The following is a 12943-nucleotide window of genomic DNA, read 5'->3' on the forward strand; positions in this document are numbered from 1 at the left end:
GAATGGTTACATTTTGCTCTCAGTTTTTCAAAAAAAGTTGAAAGTCACAGTATCAGTTGGTAAAGGATAATTATAAATGACATTCGTGACATTTACGCACATTTCTGAAATGACAATGTCTCCTTAGGCGACCAGTAACACTGTTTCATCAGAACTGATTGGTCACAGGAAAAATTTTCTTCACTGCCTGTGCCAGGTTGACCATTAATCATCAGTTAAACAAAAGGAATGAAATGAACCTAAACCTTTTGTGACATATGGGTTAGTGGTAGTACAAAGATTACAAAAATTAAATATTCCCCGAGGAAAATTAAAATAACTTTCATCTATTTCTATGTACATCCCATCCTCGCCTGATGACTGCTGGCCAAACTTAAGCCATTGTGAATCATAATGTTGGTTATTTTAATAATATACTTACTAGAATTATGTTCCAGGAGAGAGGGATGATAAATAAAGCTCAAATAACAAAAGTTATTTTGTACACAAACATGTAATTTAATTATCACTATATTGGATGAATACATGGCAATCCATTTCCACCATGTCGTCCATGTCAATAAATAATAAAGATTGTAATTTTTGTACAAAATAAATCTTACATTCAACTTTTTTATTGGAAATATTCATCATGTATTAACAGGCTGTATCTTGTATAGTCCAGCATTGAATAAGACTTTCCATTGTACCCCCAATCTTAAATCTAACCCAACCACAACACTCCATCTCCCCAAAAATTAATTGTATATGTCCCTCACCGCGACACCAGGTATCTAGAGGGGTATATACAATTGATTTGGGAGGAGGGTTAGAGATTTGTCAGGGTAAGGGGTGGAAGTATAACTAAAAGACTGTTGCACAAGACAAGAAGCCGAGATTCCACCTGTCAACTACTGATGGTGATTCTTGCTTGATTTCTTAGCTTTCTATTTCAGCCTGCTTATATTGTTTCCCCAGTTGAGTACTACTGCTAGGGAGGCGATGAGCCAAAATCAGGAAAATGATTTTGACAATGCATGCAACAAGTTGAATATAGCGAATATGCTAACCCTTTACAGGTACGATATGTTTTAAGTTTGACATTGGACCCAACATAGTTAGTCTTTCGTCCAACTTGTTACCCACTCATCACTAATGTCTGGGCCAATATTTCACCTTTGGTACCATTTACGCTGGTTATATCTCGAGTTGCTGATAACATTTCGCTTATTAACCCAAGCTAAATGTAATGCATGAATAAATAAATAGAGCAATTACATTGTACAATCAATTTGAATTACATTCATTAATGTATTTTTATTCAGATACCTAGTCAGAATACACTGGAGTCAACAAACCCATGTATGTTATAGATTAATTATGAACCAAAATGGCAGTTATACACATTGCACGAGTTCATGCAGTGACATCATCGGATAAACCAGCTGTTGTAATTTGCAAAGAAAGGAGGTGCTACTGACTGAGCCAATCATCTCAGTTGAATGAGACTGACTTCAGACGAAAGCTGATTGTTTATAAATATTTCTAAGTATAGTATACCGGTATATACAAATACAAAACATGGGTTTGTTAACTTCAGTGTACTGTGCTGTCGTTTGTTGTAGAGGTATAAATAGGTGGTATCCCAGAGATATTCACTCGATCTCAATGATTATTTTCTGTACATCTTCATTTCTACATTACAACATCAGTACAAAATTGGAGCTGCATAAAAAAAATAACATGTGTATTGGAAATCAGAGGATGCATTATCCAGTCAATTACACTAATGTATCTCGTTGTACGACATCTTACAGAGAGCCTAAATTTAGGCCTGAATATTTTGATATACGCTAGGACAGTCTTGGGTGGTGATAAAAACAATGTCATCTGATCAACAACTCCACTGTCATGTCATCTCAACACTATGATTCATCAACTTTACTTTTTTTGTCCTCAAAATCGCTGTATCCCAATTTACTGAGTGGTTCTTTGGCCATGAGTTGTCTGAAAAATGACAAAATAAATTAATGTGGAAGCAAATACAAAGTACACGACAAATGGCCAAGTTGAGCAATACAACCAGGTGGTTGGTTATTCTCACTTTCTTATAAATTTCTTGAAAACAGCAGTACAGCATTTGTATGTCACTTTTAAGTACTACTGTAAAATCTGTATTAGAAACCGCGGCTTCTATTAAAATGATACAATCCAATAGAGGGAGTGCGGCTTCTATTAGAGCATCTACACATATGAGAAATGATGATTTTATGGTTCTCAATTGTTTAAAAAGAATGGGTGCGACTTCTATTAAGGATGCGGCTTCTAATACAGATTTTACGGTACTGTGAATGCTTTAATTATTTACTGGTAGTTTGTTATTTTTCCTGATAAGCAAATTCCACTAAATCACTTGAACATGTAAAAATCATCGTCTGATTCATACAGTTTTGCTGAAGATGACCATCAATGGCTGTCCCCATGAACGAATTCATGATTGTGTTAGGAAAAGCTGTATTTAATTATATGATTTGATTGGGCACGCCAAGGAGCTGTATCCTTCAATCAGCATTCCTGTAACGTTATGCACTGTTGTGTTTGATTTCGTTGACGGCGAATACAGGTTCATCGTGGAAATCCTGCCAAGGCATAATAGTGAGCCACATCCCAGTGAATTTAACATCTCGTGAATATCCCTGCAATTCAAATCCGCTAAAATCAAATGCAGTGAGTGTATTTTCGTGGTATGCATGAGGCGTTTGTGGTGAACCAAATCTATGGATCGTTGGAGGTATGCCTATGGTCAAAATGGGTCATATTTTAATAATCCAATATATGTAACAAATGTAATTTTGGCGATGTGCTTTGAATCAAGCACATATGACTACTAAACAGAATACAGTACATGGCACCGTTATTATCCAGGTAAGAGCCCGTGCCAGGGCAAACTTCTACCCCCCCCCCCCCAATTTTGATACAATTAAGAAATTGAGCTTGTGTCCGGACATATGCCCAGGGGTCTTTTCCCACAATAAAATAAAAATAAAATATAAAAATATTTTTGTTTGTTGTATTAACAGTTGACTTTCTTGCAGTCTGTTGTGGTTCTGATAAAAATTCTTAAAAAATAAATGTTGACTGCGTAAAACAAGGAATGAACGGGAAATAGCTGTGACAGCAAAATAGGTAATTTCATGTCCTGCATCCAGGGCAGCGCGTTCATCGCTGTTTACCGAATTTACATTTATTGGTGAGACCGACTGGACAAGAACGCATAAAATTACACCCGTTTTTAATGTATGAAAGATCTTTTATTGATCAACCATTCAATTCTGTGAATAACAATAAACAGAAAACTATTTTCAGTTAAAAATACATCACAACAAACTCATTCCCCTTACTCAGTATTATTTGTATTGACTCACATATCACACATGTCTAAATTTGTCTCAACAAAATGACCAATGACATTAAAATTACTAATAAATTTTAACTCACTACTGTGACCGGATATAATTACAGGTTAGACGTTTCTGGCTAGCATCTGAGTAGTATCAAAGGTTAGCAGCATTGACTATCGTCACAGGTTAGCAGCATTGACTATTGTCACAGGTTAGCAGCGTTGACTATCGTCACAGGTTAGCAGCATTGACTATTGTCACAGGTTACCAGCGTTGACTATCGTCACAGGTTAGCAGCATTGACTATTGTCACAGGTTAACAGCGTAGACTATTGTCACAGGTTAGCAGCATTGACTATTGTCACAGGTTAACAGCGTTGACTATCGTCACAGGTTAGCAGCGTTGACTATCGTCACAGGTTAGCAGCATTGACTATTGTCACAGGTTAACAGCGTAGACTATTGTCACAGGTTAGCAGCATTGACTATTGTCACAGGTTAACAGCGTTGACTATCGTCACAGGTTAGCAGCGTTGACTATCGTCACAGGTTAGCAGCGTTGACTATCGTCACAGGTTAGCAGCATTGACTCTCGTCACAGGTTAGCAGCATTGACTATCGTCACAGGTTAGCAGCGTAGACTATCGTCACAGGTTAGCAGCATTGACTCTCGTCACAGGTTAGCAGCATTGACTATCGTCACAGGTTAGCAGCGTAGACTATCGTCACAGGTTAGCAGCGTTGACTCTCGTCACAGGTTAGCAGTGTTGACTCTCGTCACAGGTTAGCAGTGTTGACTATCGTCGCAGGTTAGCAGTGTTGACTATCGTCACAGGTTAGCAGCATTGACTATTGTCACAGGTTAGCAGCGTTGACTATCGTCACAGGTTACCAGCATTGACTATTGTCACAGGTTACCAGCGTTGACTATCGTCACAGGTTAGCAGCATTGACTATTGTCACAGGTTAACAGCGTAGACTATTGTCACAGGTTAGCAGCATTGACTATTGTCACAGGTTAACAGCGTTGACTATCGTCACAGGTTAGCAGCGTTGACTATCGTCACAGGTTAGCAGCATTGACTATTGTCACAGGTTAACTGCGTAGACTATTGTCACAGGTTAGCAGCATTGACTATTGTCACAGGTTAACAGCGTTGACTATCGTCACAGGTTAGCAGCGTTGACTATCGTCACAGGTTAGCAGCGTTGACTATCGTCACAGGTTAGCAGCATTGACTCTCGTCACAGGTTAGCAGCATTGACTATCGTCACAGGTTAGCAGCGTAGACTATCGTCACAGGTTAGCAGCATTGACTCTCGTCACAGGTTAGCAGCATTGACTATCGTCACAGGTTAGCAGCGTAGACTATCGTCACAGGTTAGCAGCGTTGACTCTCGTCACAGGTTAGCAGTGTTGACTCTCGTCACAGGTTAGCAGTGTTGACTATCGTCGCAGGTTAGCAGTGTTGACTATCGTCACAGGTTAGCAGCATTGACTATTGTCACAGGTTAGCAGCATTGACTATCGTCACAGGTTAGCAGCGTTGACTATCGTCACAGGTTAGCAGCGTTGACTATCGTCACAGGTTAGCAGCGTTGACTATCGTCACAGGTTAGCAGCGTTGACTATCGTCACAGGTTAGCAGCGTTGACTATCGTCACAGGTTAGCAGCGTTGACTCTCGTCACAGGTTAGCAGTGTTGACTATCGTCGCAGGTTAGCAGTGTTGACTATCGTCACAGGTTAGCAGCATTGACTATTGTCACAGGTTAGCAGCATTGACTATTGTCACAGGTTAGCAGCATTGACTATTGTCACAGGTTAGCAGCATTGACTATTGTCACAGGTTAGCAGCATTGACTATCGTCACAGGTTAGCAGCATTGACTATTGTCACAGGTTAGCAGCATTGACTATTGTCACAGGTTAGCAGCATTGACTATTGTCACAGGTTAGCAGCATTGACTATTGTCACAGGTTAGCAGCATTGACTATTGTCACAGGTTAGCAGCATTGACTATTGTCACAGGTTAGCAGCATTGACTATCGTCACAGGTTAGCAGCGTTGACTATCGTCACAGGTTAGCAGCGTTGACTATCGTCACAGGTTAGCAGCGTTGACTATCGTCACAGGTTACCAGCGTAGACTATCGTCACAGGTTAGCAGCGTTGACTATCGTCACAGGTTAGCAGCGTAGACTATTGTCACAGGTTAACAGCGTTGACTATCGTCACAGGTTAGCAGCGTTGACTATTGTCACAGGTTAGCACCGTTGACTATCGTCACAGGTTAGCAGCGTAGACTATCGTCACAGGTTAGCAGCGTTGACTATCATCACAGGTTAGCAGCATTGACTATCATCACAGGTTAGCAGCGTTGACTATTGTCACAGGTTAGCAGCGTTGACTATTGTCACAGGTTAGCAGCATTGACTATTGTCACAGGTTAGCACCGTTGACTATCGTCACAGGTTAGCAGCGTAGACTATCGTCACAGGTTAGCAGCGTTGACTATTGTCACAGGTTAGCACCGTTGACTATCGTCACAGGTTAGCAGCGTAGACTATCGTCACAGGTTAGCAGCGTTGACTATCATCACAGGTTAGCAGCATTGACTATCGTCACAGGTTAGCAGCGTTGACTATTGTCACAGGTTAGCAGCGTTGACTATTGTCACAGGTTAGCAGCATTGACTATTGTCACAGGTTAGCACCGTTGACTATCGTCACAGGTTAGCAGCGTAGACTATTGTCACAGGTTAGCAGCGTTGACTATTGTCACAGGTTAGCACCGTTGACTATCGTCACAGGTTAGCAGCGTAGACTATCGTCACAGGTTAGCAGCGTTGACTATCATCACAGGTTAACAGCGTTGACTATCGTCACAGGTTAACAGCGTTGACTATCGTCACAGGTTAGCAGCGTTGACTATTGTCACAGGTTAGCACCGTTGACTATCGTCACAGGTTAGCAGCGTAGACTATCGTCACAGGTTAGCAGCGTTGACTATCATCACAGGTTAGCAGCGTTGACTATCGTCACAGGTTAGCAGCGTTGACTATTGTCACAGGTTAGCAGCATTGACTATCGTCACAGGTTAGCAGCGTTGACTATCATCACAGGTTAGCAGCATAGACAGGTTATTGATCCTTTAATATAATACTATTTTCTAAATACCAGAAACTAAACTATCAACACCTCAACATAAATATTTCCAGTTATGCATCACAAACTAGTAAACTTGCTGGATTAACTATGCAAAAGTTTGTTGCTTCAACATTAAATCACACCGAACGTTTCTAAGCGTATTCTGTAGTAAACATCATCCTTTAAAACTCCTTTAAAATTACATGTACAACGCAACTGATCAACAAATATAACATCACCATTACTCATTATACAGCCTCTGTAACCATCCGGCAAATCATAACCACATGTCTTTCAATATTGGAAATGGCATATCCACATCAGAAAAACGACAACAATCATCTACAATGTATATGCCAAAAAACTCACTCAATACAGCATCATATAGATGATAAATGTTTCTATAAAATGGTGATTTCCATGACCTTCAAAGCAACACCGTTCGCTACATCAGTGCGAGCTGCCATTTTGAATCTATGTTTTGATTCCTTTGGCGCTCAAGGGCGCCCTCAATGCTCAGAAATTAAGTTTCGCTCGAAACACCTATTTTTCAAGATTTTTTATCAGAATCATAACAGTCAGCAAATCTACAAAAAACGTATATTAAAGCAGAAACAGTTTGTGCTTCCTCAGAAACGATCCTCGTACTCGTTCGGCTTTAGCGTCATCAACAATGAAACCAATGTTGTAGCAACCCATACCTGGGAGAATGGTTGAAATCACGTTGTTTTGGCTTTATAAAATATTTGTTAGCAGCTTGTGAATCCATAACTGGAGCCAGCAATTTTGCAATGTACGCTGGAGACTGACAACATTTTTACCATCTTTCATCACAGCTATTGCATTTCTGTTATTATTCTTCTGCCGTTGGAAAAAAGAAAACTTATTTCAAGCCCACCGTGATATCCATATAGTGAGACATTCCAACCTCCGGAACTTGCTGAATGATAACTTTCACCATGATTGATGAGCGTCTAGTCTGATAAGATGATGATGAAACACTAGTAGTGATGTCATTCTTAGCCAATCAGTAAAGCAGATGCTTAAAGGTCAAAGATGATTGACAGACTGTAAACAAAAGCATTGTGTTCCATTGGAGCAGAGCGACCCCATTTTTCTTGTCCCATTATTGTAGTTAGGCATGAATTAAATGTGCCAAGCTTACAATCAGCGAAATCTGTGGATTAACAGTGCTAAGTCCAAACTGTGTGTGGTGACATCGGCGAACTTCAGGATGACACTATAGGGATTTTGTTGGGGTTTTGACTTTGACAAGATGGCAATGAAAGTACAAATAAAGTTTACTATGGACTTTTGATATTTCTACTGTGTAAATTGGCAAATTATTATTGATCTTGTATGACTGTTGATCCAGTATTTGTCAAAACCGGGAATAATTTTACCTCTGACATTTTTGTTCATTTTGAATTCACACATATTGGGCGTGTTTTTCAGCGGGGAAATCCTAATTCAAATGATTCCTCACTGTCATTTTTATTATTTCTGGTTTATTTGTCACATTATTAAAGCAATAAATTATTTTTGTTTTACTTCTAATGTTGCATACTGTTCATTTACTTCTGTTTCATGTTTTCATTTGCCGTTCTATTCCCTGCTGCAGTTCGATCTGCGTGTTATCGTTTTTTTTGCAGGAGATGTTAGGGCATTGGCCCAACACTACTTTTTGTCAATTTTCTATGTTCAGGAACCTGGGTTCTTACCAAGATAAATACGATATACGGAGTTGTTTGCTACAAAAAATATGTACTAGAAAATTACATACATGTACAAGAATAAGTATCCCACTCCCTAAATGTATGAGACCTTTCAAATTTTGCTAGGCATCCCCAGGGGTGCTACTGAGTTGTTGTTTTTTCATTGTTTTTTTGGGGGGTGGGGTGTATAGGAAATATCTTGTCTTACTTGTCCATCCTGCATTCAAGATATTCTTTAGATTGCTGTCGACATTTTGTATTTTCAAATTGATGTCTTCTTAAACACTGCATGTAGACAGTCATAAGGGCTTTACACTCCCCTAGAAAAATCAATAAAAGGTTAAGATATATATTACAAAAAAACGATGGGCAGAATTGAATTGAATTTATTCACTTAATTACAAGCAATATTGATAAAAGAATACAATACAAACAACACTAAAATACATAGTGAATAGGAAGCTGGAAAATAGTGTAAAACACTAGTTGAGTCCACCCCCTTTTCTAGGTGAAATACAAACTACAATAATAAGTGAACGCTAACAAAAATTTACATACAACTCAATTATGCATAGTGTAATAATCTTTTCATTTCTTTTTTGAATGAAATTCTTGAGCTCATAGAACAAATTTCTTCTGGAAGTTTATTCCAGAGTTTAGCCCCAGCATATTTTATTGAATGTTGTCCCGAATTACCCGGTAGTATGGTATTTTGGAATAATAAGATTACCTAATGCTTTTGATTTTGTGTGATAAGAGTGTTCGATGGAAGAGAAATATAGAGGAATAGAGAATAGAGTACTGACTATAGCAATTGCTTGACATGCGCATACACTGAAGTTGCTATGTGACCATTTTTTGTACCCAGTACATGTTATGATAATAATCATCAAAAATAAAAAGCTGATATTTCACCAAAATGAAAAACCCATCCTGAGGACAAATATAAGCTATTGAGAAGATACGGGGAATAGGAGGGGGTACCCCTAAAAAAAAGGTGCTTAATTACTCTATACTGTAAAATACTAAATTTTAGCTTAGCTGGAATTAATTTTCACTGAAAAGACTTTTTGGGGGTTTTGTATGGAATTTATTTTCACTGATTTTTAACGAGTTGAATGTAAAATATAGGAAAAAAGGTATATTCGCTGGATTTTATTATTATTACCAGTAATCATTCCTTCAGCAAAAATAGCAAAAATTTCAAGCGAAAATACAGTATCTTACAGTAATATGAGAATATTTGGTCACCTGCTTAGTTATAACAAACAATGAACATATACACGCTCAAACCATTGGAAATGAACTTCTCATATTGGTAAAAGTAAACTTGATACATACAAGTTTATATCTATGTGTTTTGTGTGAAGGATTTTATTTTGTTCACGTTTAGACATGTACAGGGGTTTTTCTAGATAAAAACTACAAGAGGGAGCACTGCAATTCAGCGGAACCACCAAGTGTGGAGTTTTTGATAATTCTAAGTTAAAATGGAGCATTCAATGGCTTCCTTGGGGCCAAAATCACTATCAGACTGTTGAAGACTGTGGCCACATGTCATCCCTGGTCAATCAAAATTTTATGGTTGCCAGAGGATCTGCTCCCCAGGGTAAGGCGGCGCATAGCCATGGCATGAGGGCGCTGCCGCCCTTGTTTCCGTGTTTAAAAAAACTCCTAATGCAAATAAAACACGTGGCTGTATTAATTTGACTACCAACTGTCTAAGTGAATGAATAATGCAAGTTTATCTACATATATAATACCACACATACTATGTAAGCTGCCATAATGTATACAGCTTACACACAAGCAGTTGACACAGGAAATCAAATTTAAAAAATTGTAAAATCATAGAATACGAGGTTATTACGAGGATACCTCAAAGTATGCACAAAGACAGTACAGCAGAGGTCGATGCGACGGCGTACTGTCTGAGGGGCAAATTTTGCTGGCACAAAGGGTTCATCTTTATTGGGGGAGACGCCCCCCGCCCCAGCATTTTCTGGGTGGGCGACCGCTCCCTCTCCCCTTTCCAAAGCGATGTAGAAATGTGTACAATACTGTCGTGTGAACTGAATCGACGCATTGTAAAGTTACAATAATAATAACTTTATTACACTACTATGCCATCAGAGGGCGCAGTATGGTAAATAAAATACAAATCATAAGAAAAAATACAGTAGCTAGACTATAAGATAAAATTTAAAATAAAAGATGTTAAAAGCTTAATAGGAAAAACAAATTAAGGATAGTTACAGGATTCTCCCAATGTAAAGGTGATAGCTATCATATACCTGATTTCTGTTTTGCCTTATTTAGAAACTTTGCCAGGGGTATGAAGCACGTCATTATTTTAATGAAATTATCTGTTTTATTTAGTTTATTTTTAATTCCTATTTCCTGAAACAGCTCCCCTCTTTCTTTATTGAGAAATTCACAATCTAGGATAAAATGTTGTTCGTCCTCAACTGAATTTGTATTACATTTTTTACAAAATCGCTCATCCGCAGGAATTTTTGGTCGTTGTTGTCTGCCTCTTTCAATTTCTAAATTATGATCACTAAGCCTAAATTTACTCACAATTCTCCGAAGGCTGAAGTTTGTTATTTCGGTCAGGTAAGTTTCTATTTTCAAAAACGATTTAAACAATTTATATGTTCTCATTTTATTGCCATGTTTACCATTTTTACTGTGAGGAGAATTTAAGCTTTCTTTCCATAATTTTTCATAATCTTTTGTGAGTTTTATTTTAACAACATTTGAGATTTGATCAATGTTATTTACTGTATGGTTTAATTTTATTGTTTCAAAGTCATTGTGGCCCATTATATTTTCAATATGTTTTATCCAACTAGAATTATTCTTAACTGCTTCATCGAGAGCACATTTAAGTATATGGTTATCAGGTAGGGTATTTAGCCTGAACCAATATTTAGTTGCCAATGTTGACGCCTTAATTCTTATTGGCGTTCTGCCAAGTTCTCCTTTAATACCGATTACTGATGTAGTTTTACTTACACCAAGTATGAAACGATAAAATTGATTACAGGTGTGTTCAAGATCATTGTCATCTTTTAATAAATCACATGCCCAGATTTCTGCCCCGTACATTAAAATTGGTGAGATTAGTTGGTCAAATAACTTTAAACACAGTGAAGGGGACACCATTTTGTGATTTAATATGGTTTGTCGTATAGAGAATAAAGCTTTCATTGCTTTGTTTTTTAACGTTAATAAATTTGATTTAAATTTTCCATTTGGTGTGAATATAGTGCCTAAATAACAGAATTCACCCACTGCTGTAATATTTTGGTTATTAATTGAGAAATTTTGATTTTTAAGAATTCTGTTGCCAGTATTAAAAACCATCACTTTTGTTTTCTTTATGTTTACTACAAGGCTCCATTTTTCACAATAGTTGGCTAGTTTATTTAAACAATTTTGTAGACCTTCGGGAGTCTTAGACACCAATACTAAATCATCTGCATATTGGATACAATTTATATGTTTTTTACCAATCGAGACTGGGTCATCATCCTTTTTACCAAATAAATCGGGTAGGTCATTCAGAAATATATTAAATAGTGTTGGAGAAATATTGCATCCTTGCTTAACACCACAAGTAGACTTAAAATCATTTGATACACCATTAGGTAATTTTACTTTGTAGTTTAAACCTGTATACATTGACTTCACAATATTATAAAAATTTCCATTGACCCCTAAGTTTTGCAATTTAAGAAATAATGCATCTCTCCAAACATGATCGAATGCCTTTCTGAAATCTATAAAACAACTGTACAAACGTTTTTGTTTACTGACATTTTCTTTAGTGTATAATGTTTTATTTACTATTGTTTTTAGTAGAAAAATTGCGTCAGTTGTTCTTCTCTGTTTTCTAAATCCAAATTGTAGTTCATTTAATAATTTATTGCTTTCTAAATAGGATGTCAGTCTGTTATTCATAATACTAGTAAATAGTTTTGATAAGCAACTTGATAACGCAATCGCTCTATAATTATCTGGGTTAATGGCTATGTGTGATTTCCCTAATCTACTGAGGCTGGGGCGTTAACCACAGCCAGCATCCGATGATACAGTGTTTGGGTCACTGATCCTAACCCCCGGCGAACACTCTTGTAAGCAGGACTATTTCTCTGATGGCTGCTATCGGGGGATATTCATCGTGACGTTGCGACTAGATGGCACCACGAGATGCCGTCTAAATCACAACGAAACACATTCACATATCTGTAGACATAGCTGTTCACCTACCGTCATGATCAAGGGGGAAACTGCCCTTCGCTGGAGCTCTTGGCGTAAAGCTTTTCTGGCCAAAATTCATCGACGACATTTTTGTCAATGATATTGTTTCTCCCTTCTATTGAAGCGTTCGAATTTTTTGTTCATACGATCCTTCGAGACACCATATAAATAAAGGCTGCAACGACGTGAAAACAACATACAATGACCTTTGACACTATACATATACCCACTAATTAGAAGCATGTACCGACTAATTCAATTGGCTATTCCGCATATGTTGTTAATATCTTAGCCAATCACCAAAGCGTATATATCTGTCTGACACTGAATAATTAACAAATGCTTGATTGGTGGCGCTATATTTAGATTGAACATGCCCAATGAATACATTTGCAAATGTGTGTTTCGTTTCAGTATTCGGGCCGCGACGTGGA

General features: G+C 37.7%; 1 protein-coding gene across 1 annotated transcript; it reads right to left on the minus strand.

Annotated features, from left to right (window-relative positions):
- Nucleotides 1-474: 474 nt before the first annotated feature.
- Nucleotides 475-12713, minus strand: LOC100372214 (cytochrome c oxidase assembly protein COX19-like). Its single transcript, XM_002733310.4, has 3 exons — nt 12519-12713; nt 8452-8563; nt 475-1986 (listed from the first exon to the last, which is right to left on the minus strand). Exons 1-3 carry the CDS (start codon nt 12595-12597, stop codon nt 1905-1907), a joined length of 273 nt encoding a protein of 90 aa, XP_002733356.1. The 5' UTR covers nt 12598-12713; the 3' UTR covers nt 475-1904.
- Between the last annotated feature and the right edge of the window lie 230 nt (nt 12714-12943).

The sequence above is a fragment of the Saccoglossus kowalevskii genome, chromosome 8 (genome assembly GCF_978046115.1).
Source record: "Saccoglossus kowalevskii chromosome 8, keSacKowa6.1, whole genome shotgun sequence".
Lineage (NCBI taxonomy): Eukaryota > Metazoa > Hemichordata > Enteropneusta > Harrimaniidae > Saccoglossus > Saccoglossus kowalevskii.